We start from the raw sequence: 21,089 nt of genomic DNA, 5'->3' as shown, positions 1-21,089 counted from the left end.
TCTCTTATTTCTTTCCCAGTTCCACACCTTAGTTACCAGAATAACCCAGAAGCTTTATAGCACCTTCTGTTTGCCCTCAGTGGTTCCTCTCCCTGAAATGCCTTCCTTATTTGTCTCTATTGGAATTTTCAAAGGACACCTCCACCAGGAAGCTTTCTGGAATTCCCCAGAAGTGCTCTCACTGTCCTTTGTGCTTACCAGACTCTTGGTGCCAGGAGCACAGAACAAACCCCATGCTCCATCTGACACTGAGGGTCACAGTGAACGTTCCCACCTCCTCCACTAGGTAATATGTGCCTCTGGGACAGGAATAATGTCCTGTCATCTCCTCCAGTGCCAGCACTGTGCCATATGCATTGGTAACTACTGAATTCAAGTTCTTTATCTCCTTCATCTGGCATATTGGCTCCTTAATAAAGTCACAGAGTCCAGTCGACCTCCCCATGCTTGAACATCCCTGGGGTCTCCTCGAAAAATGGTCTAGTTCTTAAAGCAAAGCAGAGAGAACATCGCCATTTTATTTTCTCCTCTGTCGGCCTCATGGAAGTGCTCTGAGAAAGCTTCTCAAAGTTGAACTAAATATGCAAGACATCCTGAGGCACTCTTGACTCCAAACTCCCAGAGGATTTCTTAGATCATCTTCCTGAGGACCCCACTTGATGCCCCTCCCCACTGTCCTGTCAGGCAAACGCCTGTCCTGTGGTGGCTCTGTGCCGTCTCCTCCTCGGCAAGCCCCCCACAAGGCCCTTGGGCAGGGCTAGTTAGCTCCCCATGGCCTCTGTGCTTGTATTTCTGTTAATAGCCCTTCCTGGGTTGTGGCACAATTTATTCACTTACCTATCTACCTCTTCTCCCAGGGAAGGGTTGCACCCCAGGATGGGATTCTGACTTTCCTTTAAATTTTTTGCCTTAGTATTTAGAAAATGCTGGAACACAGTAGATATCCAGACATATACAGTGTTTTCTTAAAGCCCAAATAACACTCTGTGCTCACTTAAGGTTGGCAACTCTGAACTGATGAATGAATGATATATGATTAAGGAAAACTAGCAGTAAGGGGCAGATATAGGTAGGTGGTGACCAAGGCCGGAGTCAGGGATGTGAATTTCTGAGCTGAGGAAATGCCACCGGAAGATGTGCAAGTCAGAGAAGGGGACACATTTTGCAACATCAGCCTTGGAGGATGAGCTCAAGCCCCTCTCTCACCTGGCCTAATGGCTGAAGATGAGCATCATGGTCTGCCTTTCTGATCCAGGCATAAAACAACAGAGGAAGAAATGGGGACGATAGTGAAGAGGAAACAAAAACTAGATTCTAGCACCACAGATGTGAATTTTATGAGTTTTTTTAAGAGTCCTTATCAGGATACTTTACATGCTTCTAGAAAAGGCTTATATGTGCAGTCTGAGAATTCACTCAAATACTTAATTTGGAATTCATGTGCAAGGTAGTATAAGAGCTAAAGGGGTCTACAGGTCATGATTCCTGTCCTCCTCCCAAATTATGAACTTTTAGAGTCTCTCAAAGATTTAAAAATCTTCAGAAGCATTACAAATGAGGAAACTGAAGTGAAGAGAGGAGAAAAACCTCAAATTGATCTGAGGTAGGGGCTGAGACCAGAAACCAGGCCTTCTGAATCTCATTCCACTTTTAACCTGATCTCACGACGTCAAATGTACGATCATGAGAAAACAGCAATTCAAGGGAAGGGATCGGGACCAAATGAGTGGGGCAGGGAAAACCCATCCCAAGGGCTGAGAAGACCAAACCTGGGAGAGCTGCAGGAGCCCTGAACCTGGCAGCTGAACTGGGGGGAAGGGGAGGTGGCTGGCTGGGGGGCTGGGCCAGCGGCAGCCTGGACTCTAGCTTCAGGAGAAGCCAAGACTGTCAGGAAGACTGGGTTCTAGTTGAGTCATTTGGGTATAAAACAGAAGCAGCATGAGATCTAGAGTCCAGGGGGCCTCTCCACAAGGACACCCACGTGGCTCTTATCTCCCTACCCTAGGGAATCTTAGTTTTCTAATAGGAAAACAGGGATAAAAATAGTTCTTAGAGTAATGGTGGATATCTGTCAAACAACAAGAATGATACAATTTGGTAACGAGCTTGATGTACTTTACTCAAGGGAGAGCAACCCGTGGATTGGGGGAGCAGTCTTCCTAAGGATTTGGGGCAAGAGCAAGTTTTTTTTTTTATTTTTTATTTTGGTTTCATTAATCTGCAATTACATGAGAAACATTATGTTTACTAGACTCCCCCCTTCACCAAGTCCCTCCCACATAAAGAGCAAGTTTTATAGAGCATTAGAAGTAGCATCAAAACAGGGCTTCACTGGCTAGGAGATTGAGAATTGCCCAATGAGGCCGGCAGGTCCTATTTTCTAGGGTCAGGTGAGCTGGCTCAGACTGTTGGAGGACTGTAATTGGTGTATGTTAGGGTTCTCTGACAGGTGTTTTCTGAAAGTGCAGGCTGCTGAGGTTTAGATCTGTGACATGGACCGGGCCACTGGGGTAGGCTCCATTCGATGGTTCCTGACACATGAATTAACTTTTTCATAGTTTAGGATTGTGGTGAAAGTTAAAGCTCTTGGCACAGTGCCGGGCACAAAGTAGGTGCCTAGTAAAGTCAGCTCCCTTTTGCCTATCTCAGGCTTTGCTGTGACCAGCTGCTGGACCCTGGACCAGCTGCTGTGGCCCTCCCCACTGCTTGTTTTCTCTGAAACCACTGAAAAGTGGGAGTTGTTCTACGAGCTATTTGCTCTGAGCCCCCAGATGAACACTCCGTGTGCGAACAGCCCACCCACTTGAGAGACAATGGGGAGCCTCTGTGAGGACTATCTCATAGCCTGTTCCAAAGGCCAGCCCTGGAAGTCACGACTGCTTATATAGGCTGTCACAGGAGTACCTTTGAAACACGTTGAGCCTTTTGGTAGAGTGTACTTGTCATGCCTCCTCCAAATAGCGCCATTCCCTTGAAGGGTGATGTTATTTTTGAGCCCATGTGGCAAAAGTTCAGGCTTTAATTAATTTATATATGGTGAATAAGTGAGGAATGTCTGCTGCTGCCGGTCAGAATACCCTAAAACTGCTACCCATGAACTTTGCTAATAGTTTGGTTTTAGAACTTAATGGTCTACTTCGCACTGCCATTTCTCATGTCTCCTTTACTACCCAGGAGATCACACGTAATTCATCTCCTTATTCCCAAAGCCCCCAGCACAATGCCCCCTACTTAGTAGGTGCTCAGTGATTGCGTATTAAATGGAATATAGCCTGGCAGGAGATGACCCTCTGGACATTCACAGGCTGTTCTTCCCAGGGTGGAAAGGAAGCACAGTCTGTTGAGACTGCAGGGTTATAAAGCAAGAGGAAGGAACATTTGCTCAGCTCACAGAAGCCAGCAGCACAAATGGCCTATAAACATATGAAAAGACGTCCAACCTCACTTATTATCTGGGAAATGCCAATTAAAATCATAACAGATACCATTTTCACACCCATTAGGTTAGCAAAATAGTGATGTTGGCAAAGGTGGAAGTCTTCTCATACCCTGTTTATGGGAGCATAAATTGGTGTTGCCCTTTTAGAGGGCAATTTGGCAGATTTTATAAAATTCAAAATACTCATTCCCTTCAGCCCAGCATCTCTCCTAGGTATCTGTCTTGGAGAAACACAGACGCACAATGAGGCATGAGCAATGGTGTTCACTGCTGCAATGCTTATGCAAAATGCTGTAAACAACACAAATACCCACCAACCAGAGAATGGTTAAATAAAAACAGGGTAATCCGTATGGTGGAATATAACAGTAATTACATGGCTAGATTGCCCAGACTTACTGTAAACGAAAAACCAAGCTGTAAAACGAAACTGTGGTGTGGTTCCATTTGCGTAAAAAAGGGAAAGAAAAAAAGCAACTGTGAAGCAAACTAGGTATTTACACACACACACACACAGATAGAAAAAATCATATCACATATACACCAAATTGATAGCATCAGGTACCTCTGGTGGGAATTAAAATTGTGGGGAAGGGATAAGTTTTTTACAACATTGAATGTAGTTGTGTAATTCTTATGTAATTTAAAAATCATTTAAAGTATCAGTGACCTTCTGTTATATGCTAGCCCTGTACTAGGAGTCTTAAATGTTGTGTATTGCCTTATTAACCCACACAATTCTGTGATTAGAATTATTTATTCATTCAGCAAACCTTTATCCAGTCCCTCCTGAATGCCAGCCCTGGGGCAGAGGTGCCCAGAGTGCCCGCACTGAATACGTTTGGGTTGGACACAGGCAGGAAACCAACTAGGGAGTGCTGCTCTCTTGAGATGAGATGTGCCAGGAGAGCAGAGCACAGCCAAGTCCAGCCAAGGTTAAACGATGCCTGGGGTGGGGTCACACTCCAGTACATGGCACAGTCAGCATGTGAACTCCCTCCAAAGGCACCCTTCCCTTCAGGAATGTGAAGGCTGTGCTACCCCTTGGGCAGCCTGGGGCAAGGGGAAGGGAGGTATCTGAGTGTAGGAGTGGGAGGGGAGGGGAGGGGAACAGAGACTCTGTTTGGACCACAAATTACTTATTATCACCACTCTAGAATATGGTTTAGGCATCCAGTAAGTGTAAGAATGCATGAGTCCCTTGCTTCAGGCTGGGAGCCCGGAAAGAAACCAGATCTCAGGTCAGCAGGACATGATATCCTTGCCTTGCAATAATTTAGAATCAGGTAGGGTAAAGATATTAGTGAGAGAGCCATAATATCACCCAGCTATAACAGAGTCCTAAAAGCATATGCAGTGACACAAACTGGGGGTCTGCAGCCCCTCTGGCTGGATGACTGTTCCAGCTGCTGGACAAGGCCTCTGCGCCCCTTCTGCCTCTCAGTGGCCAGGACCAATGAAGTCACACACGTGAGAAACCCTTCCTAAACCCCAAGTGCTCCCTCAGATCATTTTGTTCCAGTAATTACTAGAAAGAGGAGCCAGCACTTGCCCTCCTTGGGGAGGAGGAATTGCTGCATCTCTGCCCTCCCCACCAGCTGCTCCTGGGCCAGCTCTGCCAGGCCAGGGAAGGTTCTCGGCTCAAGGACAGCAAAGGCCCAATGGGAAGAGCAGCAGTGCAGGGTGGAGAAAGTCGGGGCACCACCCTGCCCATGGGAGCATGCCCACACAGCCTGGCCTTATGCTGTTCTCCAGGCATACCTGTCAGCATCCCTGAAAAATACACCTGGAAACCAAGGACTTGGCCCTCAAGGTGGAAATCCAAGGTCACGAGCTTCCTGAGTGAGGTACTACATTCACCAGCCTCCCAACTATTTAGTCAACCAATGGGTTTTCATCAAGCCTATTCTCCCTACCCAATACCAGGCTGGGCAGATGGGGACAGACATGATTAACACATAAAAAATAGTGAAAATACTCTATGAATGATAATTGGGTGCTAAATCCAACAATATTAACAGTAAGGGCTACAGGAGTGCAGAGAAAGGAATAGGTCATTGTGCACTGGAGAAATCCTGAGGAGCTTCCTGGAAGAGGAGGCAGCTCTTGGACTCAACCCTGAGGAATGGATAGGGGAGAGCACAGCAGGAACAAAGCCAGGGAGGAAGGTAGGGGCGTGACAAATATAATGGAGACTGGTCCCTCACAGGGGCCCTTCCAATTAGACAATGGTAGTTAAGTGGGGTAGGATGATTACGGAGGTCACAGTGAGGGTTGAAGCCTTGAGAAACAGCCAGGAGATATCTGGCACGATAGGCAGACAATGGTGAGCCACTGTAGGCTGTATTGCAGGACCTGCTCATATGAAAGCAGAGCTTAATCCTTAAAAGGATTAGTAAGGCAGTGAAGGGAACAGGAGATGGGCCAGACAAGACGACAGCTCCCAGTCCCAGCAGGAATTCCCACTGTGGTCTCAGGGAAGGAGGAAAGGGCCCATTGTCCTCAACTAGGTATTTTAAATTCCACTCATTTTGTGATATTCTAAGTCTTCTTAAAAAAATTCTTTTTGGTGGGTAGGCAATCTCAGGTGGACAGAGAAGTAAACAGCAGACCTGACTCAATAACTGGATGGACTGACAAGGGTGATTATAGGAAAGAGAAAGTAGCCAAGGAGGAATTTTAAGGGAAGAAGGCCCCACAGGTGGGGCATGTGGACCAGGGAACAGCCAGGTGCAGACTAGGGTCTGGTGGAAGCCCCACAGCAGCACGCACAAGCCCCAGGCCCTGCTTTGGTCCTGCCTACCTTCTTGGTCACATTCCAGCTGCTCTCAGGCCTGGAACTCTGCGCTCCATCACCACAAACGGCCATCCCGTGCCATGCTGCCTTGTGCCTCAGGACCTCTGCACATGATGTACACCTCTTTTGGCAACGCCTTTCCTCCCCTTTCCCTAAATTTCAGTTCCTTCTTTAAAAAGCCAAAAGCCACACCTTGCTGATCTGTGGATGACCCCAGGCAGAACAGCCGAAGCCCCTCAGGGCAATGGCTTTCTTGAGGTGGTCCCAAGCTCTCATCCTATCAGGGGAGAAGTAGGAACCTTCTAGACTCCCAGCAGCCCCAGTATCTTACACAGTGCACAGACACGGAAGGTTCTGGTAGTCAGCTCAGTAATGGTGGCCTGCGGGAACTTTCAAAGAGCAGGTGTGGAATTCTGAGGTTAGGCAATGCTGTCTGTACCTTTGAGTGACACTGCCTGGAAAACAACTGGAACTAAGGTTGGGCAAGAGGGGAGGTCTTTTTGGGGAGGAGGGCATGTAAGTGGTAAGGGGATCAAGACTGGCAGAGAGTGGGGGCTGAGGTCTGGGGATGCCACAGCTAAGGGTCAGAGGAGGATGCTAAGGAGATGCAGCTGGAGGAAATGGGGAAGAATCTCAGGGGCCAGCTGAGGAGGCCCTAGGGAGGCACTTTTAGAAGACATGGTCAAAGGCCAGAGAACTGAGATGAGACAGAAGAGGTGTCTCAAGGGTAAAGATGTCCTTACCCCTAGTGAGTCACTTAGACAACAGGCCGCATGGCTACAGTGCCTGCCAGTCTTTAGTCTGAGGAAAACTTGGGAGTCTTGAAAGCTACCTGTCTCCCCAGCGTCCTTGTTACCTGCAGCCTGCCCTCTTCCAGCCCTCCGGCAGAGCCCAAAAGGGGAGGGTTGGCACTGAGGCTAGGCTCCTTGTGTAGGAAGTCTGAATTCTAATCCCATTCCCGCCCATCCCCTGTTTGCTGCCTGAGTTTGCTGCCAGCAAACAGCTCTGCAGCGCCAGTCCCCTAGTCTGAAATGAGGGGATCAACGGTTCTAATGCTTGGACTCAAGTCTTGGAATTCTTTACAGACATCTTTACTCGTCTCACATAAATCAGGGACAATTTCGCCAGCAGAAACTATATTTGTTTATAGATCTTTACATCCCAAGTCACACATACCTAAAATATTTTAAATTAAATATTTTTCATAAATTAATTTGTATTTTATATTAATTTTTATAAATTAAATTTATAATTAATTTAAATAAACTGCAAGAGGTTCATAGTAAAAAAGTCTTTGTAAATTTTAGTAGAAAACTTAAGATTGAGAAAATGTACCTATTATGTTAATTTTTCATATGAGTTAAGAAAAGATCCCCTTTTTTATTGTAGCTAAGGGCAAGCCTCCATGCTCCTCCTTCAAGGGAGCACAGTTTGAGAACCACAGAATTTACAGAAGAGCTTCTAGGTCTAAAAGTCACTGTGTGCAAGTTTCTGGCCCCAGGGTTAAGGGAGAGCAGAAACACAGCACCACACCTAACAGGGTTAAAACACAAAGCTCCTACCACCAGTGCCAGAGGGCAGAGGAGTGGGCAACTGTCCAGATGGTGAGAATAGTCCCAGCTCCAAATTTCCATCCCAAAGAGCACAGTTATGCTCAGGGTCAAGTGCTTCTCTTCTCCCAGATCCTGGCCAGGCTGCCCTTTTGCAGGCTCTTCCAGGAGAGAAATTCCTGCCTTCCAGGATCCTGAAGGAACTGCAAACTATCAAACAGCTGAGCCCCCACCTTGTTCTGGAGCAAAGCTTCCACACAGCGTGAATGGGCAGAGCGCCTTCCTTGGGGAGCCGGGTAAAGACAAAGTGGGAGCGATGGTGAAATGCCCCAGGTGGTGGGACATCCCAGGAGGTCACCCCGGCTTCTCTCTACTGATCAAATACACGGGAGAGCAGCCCCACAAACTCTGGGTGGTGGGCTGGTTTCGCTCTTGGGCGTTCAGTGTCCACTGCCTCCACCACCTGGCTTCCATCCACCCTCGTGACCTCCCACAAAAACTTCTCTTAGAAAAGTCACCAGCTCAGGTAATCAGCTGCAATGGGCATGTCTCAACGAATTCATCTTCTGCAAGGCTGGGCCGCCACTGTCCAGAAAACCTCCCGAGACTCGGCTCTTCTCCCCTCAGCTTCCTCCCAGGCACCTTCTCAGTCCCCTCTGCCTGCCATTCTTCCTCTCTATGCAGCCCATAAATGTTTCTGCAGATGCAATCCTGGGACTCAGTCTCTGAGCTCTCACCCTGTCTCCTAGGTGAGCTTATCAGTCTCATGGGCTTAAATGCCAGCTTCTGCTCTTGCACCCTCCCACCTTTGTATCTGCAGCCTGACCTCCCTATGTCCCAGCCTCCAGGCACCCCAGCATCTCAAGCCGAACACTTGATTCCCACCTGTGCCAAACCTGTTGCTCCCCTACTCTTCCCCATTGGGGACATGTCACAACCATTACCTGGGAGTTCAGGTGAGACCCCTGGGAGTTGTCCTTGAGTGCTTCCACTGCCTACTTCCTTCACCCCTCCCATGACGAAGCCCAAAATACATCATGAATCCGTCCTGTATCCATTGCTGCTCCTGTAATCCATATCAAATCATTCCTCTGCACAGAAGCCCTTCAGTGGCTGCTCAGTGTACTCAGCATTATAGCAGCTTTCCACCAGGGCCCATAAGGCCGTATAAGACTGGAACCCTGCTTATCTCCTAGCCTCATGGCCCCACTTTCTCCCTTGCTCATTTTGCCGAGGGCATACTGGTCTTTCACTCTGCCAACAAGTCAGGGCTTTGTTTGTCTTGGGTCCTCTGCCTAGAACCTCCTCCAAGAAGCCTCTCCTGACTACCCCACCTAAAGCAGGCCTCTGTTACCCTCTATTTCAGCTCCTTGTTTACTTGTTTTCTGTCTCCCCCATCAGAATGTCAACTCCACAAAGGCAGGAATTATATATGCACAGAGCCTAGCACATTGCCTGGTACACAGTAAGTAATTAGCAAACATTTGCTGCCCCTATAGGGATTAAGCAGTTCCCTGTAAGGTGAGAGGTTAACCTGAAGGGGAAACTGAGGCTCAGCTAGGGCCTGACAACAGCCCAGAGGGTGGCTGAAGCCTAACATCTGGTTTCCCAATTCTGTGGGACTGGCTGGGCCCATTCCAGAAGGCACCTCACCTCCCTTTTCCAGCGTGCCAGCCACTCGTCCCGCTTGCGCTTGCTGATGTAGTAGGGGTCCCCCGCCTGGAAGGTGAGCCGCGGCATGGGCCGCTGGCGGAGGCTGGACTCCCAGCCCAAGCCACCCCGCAGCCGGCCCCGGGAGCCCTAGGACAGAGAGACAGACTGACATTAACATAGGCCCTGACAGTCCCACTGTAGGGCTGGTTCCTCCTGGATGGAAACTAAGGAGGCACTCACCTCAAGCAGGGCACAGGAGCTCTGGCTCCTGGCCACAGACAGCAACCCCCTGAGTGCTGGGCAGCCCCTGACTGGGCTGGAGAAATGAGGGGTGGGGAGGGGCACGTGGCTATTAGCCACAAGGGAGGGGCTTGCTCTCCAAGGTGACCAACTGGCTGCCTGGTTGGGGGCCTTCCAACTCCACACCCACTCCTCTCCTCCTCACAGAGGGATGCGTAAGGAAGGGGGCAGAGGCCCCCTCAGGCTCCCCTCACACACACTGGCCACAGACGGTCAGAGCAGGGGCTTTCTTCTAGAACCAGGATCCACAGAGCCCCTGGGGGTTGAGAAAAACACTTGCCTCCATTTTCATGGATTCGATGTTGGTCTCCTTCTGTTCTTTGCCTGTGGAGAGGGAAGAACAAAGGGGCTGTCGGCAGAGTTAACAGGAGAGGCTCAGAGGCCCCACCTTGTGCCTGGGTGTTAAACTTGATGGCCTACCATGTGCCAGACACCATGCTGGCCCCAAAGACTCAGAGCATAGCCTAAAGCAGAGAAGGGACTGGGTCAGGGTGGGAGGCCCAGATCCGAGAAAACAACCAAAAAGCCAGGACCATGGTTTCTGGCCTGTTGACTCTGTCTCGGGTACACAGAAGGGGTGGCCTAGAAATTGTCCCATTCAGATCTTCCCAGTCAACAGAGTTGAGAGAGAAAACATCCACCTGCAGAGCCTCCCCCAGCCTTGGAAGGGAGCGTTTGCTTCTATGTGTGGGGTACGGCACAGATGCCCTGGGAGGCGGGGGGCACAGGGCAACTGGAGTACGACTCTGGGGAAGCAGCCTCATGTCTATGAGACTGAGTCTGCTAACCTGGAACATAAAGATGGCTGAAGATGATTTCTAAGGTCCTCCTGCAGTTCTCAGTATTATGGTTCTAATACTAATATCTGCCTCAGTACCTCCATTTTCCACACCAATCTCATCTCAGGTCCCAGAACTCAGCCCTATATTCTAGAAGACTTGGATTCCAGCTATCTCCATGACCTATATAAACTTTCCTTCCTGTCTCCTAGCTGAATCAAGGTAGTTAACTGTTCTAAAATCCTTAGATTATTGGAAACATTAATGCCTAGTTCAGGGCTTGACACATAGTAGGTGCTCAGTAACAGTAATTTTGTTCTCCTTCCCAAATGCATTTCCCTGTTCCTCTTCAGCGCAGTTCTTCACCTGGACCCCAATTCCAGTTCATGGTGGGGACGGCCTCCCTGGGGGCAGGAGCCCCAGCAGTTCTGTCTGTAGGAGAGCCTCACCCTCGCCCCATCCTACCGACCTGCAGGAGGGCAGCCACACTCCTCCAGGTTATCCCTGGGCTCCCACCCGGGTCCCCACCTGCCCGCTGCCCTTCTCAGACGCAGCACACCCAGCAGTTGCCCTGCCCCTGGCTGTGGGGTTGGGCTAATTATGCCTTTCTGGGCTTCCTACAAGAGTGGGGGACTGAGCCCTCCTCTCACCTGGGCCCCTGAACTTTCTCTGAAGCCAGGAGTATCGAGCTTGGGTCCAAAGCAATCGAGCTTGGGTCCAAAGCAGGAAGGTCACTAACGCTGCGGGGGGGGGGGGGAGGGCGGGGGAGGGAGACAAAAAGCCAAAAGCGGAAAAAACAGCCGGTATTTCATCTCCTGGCTCTAAAGCGGAAATCAGACACAGCACCGAAGGCCTCTGACTCCCCAGGCCCCCAGGGGATGTTTCTTACCCTCTCCCACCAGAGGTGCCCTGGGGCTCTTTGAGTCCGCCCCCGGGCCAGGGCAGGTCTGGGTTACAGCGACCCCACCGAGCCCTGGGGAAGGAGGGAGGCAGTTGCCAGCACTGGCAGGGGGCGGGCTGCGCGGTCGCCGGGGCCACCGCGGGGCGCATGGGACGGGGCGGCGTGAGCGCAGGCGCCGGCGTGCGCGTCGTGCTCACTAATCGGGGACACAACAGGCATTTACGGTGTGTCTCACCCGACCTTCTGCCTCTTCCTCGGTGCTGCCGTTAGGCCCTACCGTCTCAACACAGCCAGCTCCCCAACTTTTTCTCAAGTCCCTGGAGCCGGGTCCCCCTCCCGCCCGCCGGGGGTCCCCCTTCCTCCCCTCAGAACTGCCCCACGAGCGGCGCTGGGCTGCCAGAAGGGGGCTCCCGCCCTCGGATTAGGCTGCGGCCCGAGGTCCCTTGGACCTCAAAAGTTTCCTACCGGAGACCCTCCGTGGCATTTGATTATGGGGAATCACTTATTCATTAAAACGAAAGTAAATCAGGGTTGAAAGGAATTGTAGAGATGAGGGAGTATTTGTCCAGCCCTTAGATTTTGCCAGTGGGGAAACTGAGGCACCAGGGGAGTGGAGTGACTTTACTGCCAGAGCTGAGGTAAGATTTCAGGGCTCCTGACTCCTAAACAGGCTCACTTTAGACCACAGCACCGATGCTCCCCCATTCCCCGGCCCCCATGTTCCCCCAAATAGGATCGCCTTTCCTCAGGCAGTTTCCAACTGGCTTCTTTCCGGTATTTTCTCCCTGACACACTCTGCGCATGCCCACTGGAGTGATATCGCACACTTTACAGCCTGGCCCAGCAAAACAACAAACTGGGCTGCCCCAGAAGGCGGCACTTGTCCTGAGTCAAGGAGGGTCAGCTGCTCTCTCAACACTCCCTCTGCAGTCCATCTGCTCCTGGCCCGGACCCAGGGTCACAGGCAGGGCCAGGTGGCTGTGTGCCTTGCAGGGTGGCCCTGGCAGGCTCAGACATAACTGTTAAGGGCATCTCAGGTCCTGGAGACAGGGGAGGCCAGGGTGCTTAGACCAACTTACCGGTTGATCTAAGACTATACTCAGCCAGGGGCTACCCCAAATTCCCTTAAAAACAAACCCAAATCTCAGTGATAGGTCTGAGGCCAGGCTTGCCTGAGGGCAGTAACCAGCCCAATACTGGTGTTCTGTCTGAGCAGAGAGGGGCTTTGCCCTGATGCTAATCCAGTCCTTTACTAGCTATAAACCCTTGGGTAAATAATTTCACCTCCCTGAACCCTTAGTCTCCTCACCTGAAGAATAGGAATAATAAGAGCTCCTCACATAATCACAGAGGTTAAACAAGAAAATACATTAAGAGCAGGGCTTCTCAAACCTCAGTACACATCAAAAGTATAAAGATCGCTTTAAAATGTAGGTTTTGATTCAGTACATCTAGGGTAGGAAATCCTGCATCTCTAACTTCCAAGGGGATGCCAGGTAGCACTGCTGGTCCATGGACCACTTGGACTATTGAGGAGATTGAACACTCAACACATGGCCAATATGCATAAAAAGAAAGCCCCATTACCATCATTACTACCCCATCATGATGGTGTTAATACTAGGAGTGTAGGAGCAGTCCCAGGGCCACCACCTGTCTGTCCAGGTGGCTCCTGTCCTTATGACTCATCATCTCCCCTGTTTTTCCTTCCTTCTCCTGGCTATACAAACAGGATGCAGGGCACCTACATGCACACAGGAGGGTGCCCAGGTCACTGGAATGGTGCCTTGAAGTCCTCTGTTTTTCTGTATAAGGAAAGGAGTTCCAGAAGTAATGGATGGGGCCCCCTGAAAAAAGACCTGGAATGGAGGGGAATGGAAGGCGACTATGGCCAACTCACTTCCTTCCTGGGGCCTTAGCCTCCCTCCTCCTTGGAACCAAGCAGCTGAGTATATATATGTTCTGTGTGGCTGGCCACTCACTGCCCAGCCCTCTGGGAACACCTCACCAATCTCAGCAACCAGGCAATTCACAGTGGTCTTCAGGCATCCTACCAGCTCTGCTCCCTGCCAGCATGTCTACTTTCTGGATCACTGTGGCCACACAGGAATGCTCCAGGGTCAAAATGTGGAGATCAAGGAGACTTGGGGCATTTTTGCCATGTTCAGCACTAAGATTCTGAGGAAGATCCGTCCACCGTGTACAAGCCCCAAACACAAGAGTCACCCACAACACCATTTCCCCCTCGTGTCCCTGGCACTCATCCACTTCTCTCCATCTCTGCTGCCGTCCCACATCAGAGCCACGTAGCCACAGTAGCCTCCTAACTGCTCATCCAGCTTCCCAGCCCCTCTGTCATCCCAGGATCCAGACATCAAAGTGACCTTTTCAAAGCACAAATTGGATCATGTCACCCACTGGAAAGTGGCCTCAAATGCCCACCTGGGCCCTGTCTTCTCTCTCCTTGTCTCACACCTTTCTCCCTTGCTTTCTCTAACTCTAGTCTTGTGGGCATCTGTCAGGGCACTGGGTGCCCTGCAGCCTCCCATATGGGAGGCTTTCTGCCTGATCTTGCTCCCTCCCTGCACCCCCCACCCCCTTCCCAGTAAGCCCTTGCTTATTCTTCAGCTTAGATGCCACAGCCCAGGCCTGCTGGTGGGCCTCTGCAATAGCACCTTAGAGAACCATACTCATTTTCCCTTAGAGAACTTATCTTCATGTATAATCCCACACTTTTAAGTATGGATTTCTCACTAATGTCTACCTGTCCAGCCCAACTGTGAAGTTCTTGAGGGCCAGAACCAGGTTTTGTTCATGATGGTCTCCCCAGATCCTGGCACACACCAAATGAACACCTATTGACCGACTGAAGGAGTGCCCAAGAACAGATAGAAATTGAGACAGGGAAATCCCACACCAAAAGCAAGCCCTCAAGGGTTAAGAGCAGCCTCGGAGCTGTGGCTGCATCCCACCAGGCAGGAAGGGCTGCCCTGGCCCTGGGAAGCAGCTGGGTGCCAGTTGTGTGGGATCCCAGGAACCTGGGAGTCAGCCGAGACCCACCTAGGGTGGGCAGCACGTTTGGTGGGAAAGACTGATGGGTTCCCAGTTTCTCCTCTTGCATGCCTGGCCTTTTCAGTGGGAGGGACAGCATCTTCTCCCTTTCCTCCGTTTCACTCCACCCAGGCCCCTTGAGCCCTCCCACCAAGTGTCAGGACACATCCCAGGAGGCATTCCTACGAGGCTAAAAGCCTGGACAGTTCAGGGCCAGCCTGCCCTGAGCCCTAGTGCAGAATAAAAAGGGATAGTCGAAGGGCACCAAGTTTGAAGCCAGAGACCAAGATGGATTGAATCCTGGATCTGCCACTTAACAGGCTTGGGGCCCTTGAATAATTCACTTCTTGCATAGTCTCACTTTTCTTCTACCTTAAAATGGGATAATGATACCTCTTGAAGAAGATTGGAGGAGTAAAACAACAAATAGAGTACTCCAGAAACTGCTTTGCATATAGTGGGAGCATGGTAAATTTTAGTTGAATGAAAGATATTTTAAAATAAATTTGGAGATCTCTTTTTTGGAGATGCTCTCAATCCTGCATGCATATTAGGTTTGGATCCATGCAAAGTAAGTCGTGCCAATTAATCGATTGACTCAGCCTACCATGCACTCTTGGAAGGAAGGCTTTGAAATTAAAATGCACATATGCAAAACAACCTGGCCCTGGGAGCATCCAATGTGATAATGTGTAAGAAAGTGCTTTGTAAACTGTGAAGCCCTGTACAAATGCTAGTTGTCCTCATTACTAACATGTTTACAGCTTAGTTGGCCCTGAAATCACTGGCTTAACCTGAAAGAGAAAAGCCAGCAACTTTCCAGGACTCCAGAGCTAGGCCAAAAAGTCCCCGGAGGAAGCCTGGGCTGGGCACCTGCCACCCCACCCCTCCCCTGCCCCACTCTGTCACCACCTGATCTTATTGGAGTCAACTAAGCTGGGGTGGTGGGCTCAGGACACCTGCTCTGGGGAAGGCGAACTGGGCTTTTCACACTCACGAGGGCATCTCCTGCCCCTGAGCACCAGGCCTGGCCTACGGAGCCAACGATTCCCAAGAGCCACAGTTAGTAGAAGAGTAAGTAGGCTGGGTGGGGGCAGAGGGCAGCTGAGGTGCACAACCAGCCTATGGGGGAACAGCCATGACCCTAATCCAGCAACTGCTGGTGTTCTGCAAACCCACTGTTGCCAGATCTAGCTTTTTTTTTTCCCCATGAGAAGCCAAAACTCCAGATTTTTATGTGAAATTTCTTGTTTTTCAAATACTGGCAACTCATTTTTAAAAATGTTTAAAACACTCTGTGGGCCAAGGAAAACATGTTTGCAGGCTCCATCCAGTGGCCTCCAGGGCACAGCCTTGGCAAGTAGACCTTCACCTACTGTGCCCAGCCCCTGTCTCCTGGGACTCCTAGGCCCGAGTTGCTAACCCTGGGGGTAACCCCAGCGAGCCCAAGGAGGCTGCCCCTTGTGCCAGGGACTCACCCTCTTCTGCTCCTCGACCCTCCTTGGGGGTGCAGCAGCCATTCTCCACGGCTCTGGAGGCTTCGGGCAGGGTCTCAGCTGCACCCTCTCCCTCTGCTGGGGCCCCGCCCTTCTGCCCCCCAGCAGGGCTCCCCTCCTCTGGCTGGGGCTCACTCCGTTTCTCCAAGTCCCCATTGGGCAACAGTTCTGAGGGGCCTGAGTCCTGGGCCATGGATGGGGTCTTGGAGGTCACCGCAGGGTCCTTTGGCATGTCGCTGCTTTCCACCTGGAAGATGAAGAAATACAAGGGGGAATTAGACCAGTGGTCTCACCGGCTTTTGGATTACTGACCCCTCTGAGGTTCTGGTGAAAGTTACGCACCTACTGTCCAGAAAATTGTGTTCACACAAATGTTCATGCAAGTAAATACACCCACAATTTTGTTCTCATTTCAAGGAATTCCCAGGCCTGATCCCTTAAAAGCAAGGAGTTTATGGACTCTGGCTTAAGAAACAAGGATCCAGGCAGGTTTGCCAGCTTGGCTCCACTGCCCAGCCTCCACCCCCACCTCACTGAGGTGACCCAGGGCTTCCAAGCCTTTGCTGTGGCCCCTACTAAAACTAGCTACTCTTCACACTAGCCCCCCTTCAAATCAGGACCCCCTCCTCAGAAGAGCTTAGTGCCAATAGATCAATGCTGGTAACCTCAGGCTGACCTGACCTCTGTGTCAGAGCCCTCTCGCATGTCCTCCAGGTCTCTCAAGGCTCAGACCCAAACAGGTACTAGCTGCCTGGCCAAGTGGAGCGTGAGGTCAAAGGCGGCCTCCTAAAGAAGCATTCCTCTGGGCCCCAAAGCCCAGCACCATTCTTTTGTTCCGTTTTGCTTCTCCAGAGACTCAGACCCCTGGAAAGCCAAGGCCCCAGCAAGCAGTCTGCGGTCTCTGCAGTAAGCCCTCCCTCCCACGTGGTCTCACGTTCCCCTTCCAAAAGCAGATGTATTGCTTTGTCCCCCAAGAGTCTGAGAACTGAACTTGCTACAGTTCCAGGTAATAAAACCACATCAAGAATAATCATAAGTGTCCTCTGTAAGTCACTGCCCAGCAGGCAAAGCTCCTTCTCACCCATGACCCCTCCAGAGCCCCTCAACCTCCCTAGGGAGGCTTGCAGAGAGTTTTGCCATTTGTTCGAAGTCACACACTTTGTAAGGACAGAGCAAGCACACGAGAGCCTGGCAAGCACTTTGTCCTTGGCCTTCTGGGGGCAAGTAGGCCAGGAGACTTAAGAAGGAATGGAGGTGTTCTCTTGGGGCAGAAGAGGTAGTGTCCCCAGTGCTCAGCACTGCCACGCCCACAGGCACCAGGCTGCCCTCAGCAACCCTGTCCTCGAGTTCCATCTGCGAAATGTCCCCAGGAAGGGTGCGGGGAGATCAGTTCAGTAAACACACTGCTGGCCTCAGTGCCTAGGTTGCTGCATCAATAAGGTGAGACTCTAGGTTAGGCCAATGGAGGTTTTCTCCTTTTAAATCTTTCTCTTCTATTTACAAAAGTCAGATACATATATTATAAAAATTCAAACTACATAAAAACAAGTAGGGTGATGATTCAAGCTCCTATTTTAATTCCCTGCCTTCACGCCCAACAGGTAAGCCACTGCTAACAGTTTGCTGAGTGTCTTTTCTGGACTTGTTTTCTATGCCTCTACAAGCATGTGTAAGTTACTTGGTAATACATATGTATTCACACACGCATCCAGATCCAGAAATTTTTTTCTACTGGATATCATACTACTCACAGTGTTCTGCAACTTGCTTTTTCACTGAACAAGCATAGCGGGCATCTCTCCATACCAGTGCATATGGATCTCATTCTATTTCACAGCTGCTCAACATTCTATTGAATGGATGCTCCATAATTTATTCAAACACTTCCCTAATAGTGGGCCTTTGGGCTGATTTGCTTTCTGCTGCAGTGAACCCCTTGCACTCACAGCTCTGCACCTGTGTATTTCTGTAGGCTGGAATCCCAGAAGGGGACAGGCTGGGCGGGCCTTTCTGCCTAAGTGTGCATTGATACTGCCAAATTCCCTCCATAGAGTTGTAGCACTCAAGTACACCCTGACAGCCAGAGAGCGCTGGTGTCCCTCCCTGCACAGCCTGGTGATCTCCAAGGCTCCTGTTGCTGCAAGGGTCGGTGACCTCTACTCTGAGCCCACTACTGTCTGGTGAGGAATGCCCAGAGGTGGCAAACAGGGAGGAGAGCCTTAGGGAAAAAAAATAAGAATAAAAACCAGAGTTCTCCCTGGACAAGGCTCCAGGCACACTGAGGAGCCTGAGGGCAAGCGGAGGGAACTCTCGAGGCCTTGCCAAGCCGTTCCCCTGGCTGAGTGGGGCAGTGTGGGGCAGGCCTGCTTCCAGGAAGAGAAGCTCCCGTGGAAGCTGCAAATATGTGCAGTCCTCAGAAGTTGGGCATGGGGGTCTCGCATCAAGAGGAAGAGGAGGCCTCTGACAGAAGCAAGAAGTCCTCCTCTAGCCTTGGGTGCTGGGGGCCGAAGTCACCAGAGTCAGGAGACCAAACGCAGGAACACAGGTAAACAAGGAGGCCGTGTCTCTCCTCAGCCTCCACCCCCATGCGTCAGGACCCGCATACTCTGTCTGGGACTCAGATGTCTTTCCCATCTCTCTGCTCAAGCCCACAGGGCTCCCTGGCCTAGAACACCCCAACCTGGTGTAAATCCTCTCACCTCTCAAGGTTCAGTCATGTGTGTGAGAAAGTCAGATGGCCGAGGCAGCATGAAGAATGGGGCCCCCCGGGGCCCCCACAGCCCCTCCAAAGTCTGGTTGTGCCAGGCACCATGGAGTCCCAAACGCGGCCCTCTCAAGTGGATGGTGTGGGGGTCCCACGGGTCAACTCGGGCTGAGAAGTTTAGGTCAAAGCCGATCTCTTATCATGGCCCTGTCCTCCTTTCCTCCAGGCACTGGCTGCCCCAGACACACCTCAAGTTGAGACAAGCTCCCAGCCTCACAAAGCTGCTTGAGACAAGTCGGGCTGTCACTCACTTCCTGCCTGGGACCACGTGCCCCTCTCACTCTGGGACTCACTTCCTGTTGACTGCCAGCTCCATAGCATAGAGTGCCAGGGGTACCTGCTTTGAGATCGAGCTCAGCCCCCGGGTGCCAACCCACACCACACCGATCAAGGACCCCTCCCTGGGCCTGCCCTGGAGAACCCCAGCACAGAGCAGCAGGAGACACACCCTCGTTCCAGAGGTTGGCGGGTGGGGGAAAGGGCACGTACTGCACAGCTCCAGCTCCAGCCCCAGGCTTGGCACAGATGGCGAAACCCACTTCCGCACTCCCAGCCCCCAATCCCGCCAGTCCGTACCCTCCTCTCTTCCCAACCAGGCCATTCTCCATTTCCCACCGTGTCTGGTTTGGGAGGGGCCTGAGTCGACCAAAGCTCTGGGATCAGGGGGGCTGCTGACTCTCACTGTGGTCAACCCTCATCCATCCTACCTATCAGGAACACCCCCCACCTAGGAGTGCCCCTCAGGTCCTCTGTCCAGGGCTGGATAACTGGGCAGGTCAAATCCCCTGAGAGGAAGGAAGGAGGTCCACAGGGAAATGAACTCAAGCCCATCTCTAAATCTCTGGGGAGGAGCTGGGTGCTCCACCTGGGAGCCACCAGGAGGGACTACCCCAGCCAGGTCTACACCCTTCTGCCCCCACCTCCACGCCTTCCTCTCTGTGGCCCCTCTCCCCTCCCCAGTCACCATGAGCTTATTCACTCCTGGAGGCACTTGGCTTTACCCAATTAGACTCAGTGTGGAGTAGGGCACCTGGCAGGTAGTCGATACTCACAGTTGATTCCTTAATGTCAAAGACCAGGCTAAGAGTGAGAACACTAGCCCACATGCTTAGAGGGAATTCCAATTCCATGAATGTCAGGTGTAACTGTTAAAAATTCTGTTTTTGTTTGCTTTTATTTTTATAGTTGCCTTGAAAGGAGACCAGCACACTTTGAGATACTCAGTTTTCCCATGGAGGTGGCAAGGAGCGAGTAGCAGCAGGGCCCCCTGGCCCTTTTGGAAGGCACCACCTAGCAGCCAAAGGTGACAATTTCAGCCCCTGTGGGGCTGTGGTGAAGTGGGAGGGCAAGGAGAGGTGGCAGGGTGCGAATGGCAGCAGTGAGCACCCCTCACTTCTCCCTTGGGTGGGTGAGTGGGTGGGGCAACAGGCTTGAGTACAGCTTGATGCTGTCACCCACTGTGCCCAGCAGGATTCACTCTGTGTCTCCAGACCTGCCCACCACCTCTGGTGGTCACTTAGAATTTGCTGACCTTTGCCTTCCTTCCAGGCAAGACCCCTCTACCCTGCAACAACTAATTGCCTCCTGATTTTCTGTTGCCCACTGCCCCACCCTCAGCCTCTCTTGTGAGCAGCTTATTCCAAGCTGGTGAGAGCAGTGGTTCCCACCTGGGGACAGTTTTGCCCTCCAGAGGACATCTGACCATGTGTCTGAGACATTTTTGGTTGTGACTCTAAGGTGGCGGTGGGGGGCAGGGGGAACTGGTGGCTTCTAGTGGGTAGGGCCCAGGGATGTTGCTGAACACCCTACAAGATACAGGCCAGTGCCCACAACAAAGAGTCACTTAGCCCAAAACATCAACAGTGCTGTGGCTAAGAATGGCCCTGGAACAGGAGCAGGGGTATGACCAGGGATGGCCACTTTCCTAAGGACTGTTTTTTTAAAAAGTTCTAAAAAGTATTGTGGCAAAATATACGTGACATAAAATTTACCATTTGAACCATTTAAAAGTGTGCAATTTAGTGGCACTAAATACATGCACATTATACAATCACCACCACCATCCTTCAGAATGTCTTCATCTTCCCAAACTGAAATTCTGTCCCCATTAAACAGAAACTCCCCATTTCCTCTGCTCTCAGTCTCTGGTAACCACGATTCTACTTTCTGTCTTCTAGGGAGCATTCTGAAGTCTGCCTGCCTGTTAGACACACTCACACTCATGCAAACCTGGAGGGGATCTGTGCTAGGCCCTGGTCTCTGACACCCTCAGCCTGCAGCTCCCACGACCCCTGTGGAGGTGGCAGGCGGCTGGTCCCGGCCTGGCCCTGAAGGAGTGGGCGGTGAAGTCCACTGCAGG

The 21,089-nt window shown here is 51.3% G+C and overlaps 1 protein-coding gene across 8 annotated transcripts in view; it reads right to left on the bottom strand.

Moving 5' to 3' along the window:
- DNMT3A (DNA methyltransferase 3 alpha) overlaps positions 1–21,089 on the bottom strand; it is a 114,580-nt gene that overhangs the window by 42,473 nt on the left and 51,018 nt on the right. For 6 of the 8 annotated variants that reach the window (XM_057497384.1, XM_057497382.1, XM_036881734.2 and 3 more), the window contains exons 4-7: positions 15,949–16,213; positions 11,408–11,491; positions 10,020–10,063; positions 9,440–9,586 (exon numbers count right to left, since the gene is read on the bottom strand). In XM_057497384.1, the coding sequence (XP_057353367.1) occupies positions 9,440–9,586; positions 10,020–10,063; positions 11,408–11,491; positions 15,949–16,213 (540 nt within the window). The remainder of the gene's footprint in view (positions 1–9,439; positions 9,587–10,019; positions 10,064–11,407; positions 11,492–15,948; positions 16,214–21,089) is intronic. The other 2 variants (XM_057497385.1, XM_036881736.2) reach the window with 1 other exon arrangement.

Source organism: Manis pentadactyla, chromosome 2, assembly GCF_030020395.1.
Source record: "Manis pentadactyla isolate mManPen7 chromosome 2, mManPen7.hap1, whole genome shotgun sequence".
In the NCBI taxonomy this organism is placed as follows: domain Eukaryota; kingdom Metazoa; phylum Chordata; class Mammalia; order Pholidota; family Manidae; genus Manis; species Manis pentadactyla.
This window is presented reverse-complemented; position numbering and strand designations above follow the sequence as displayed.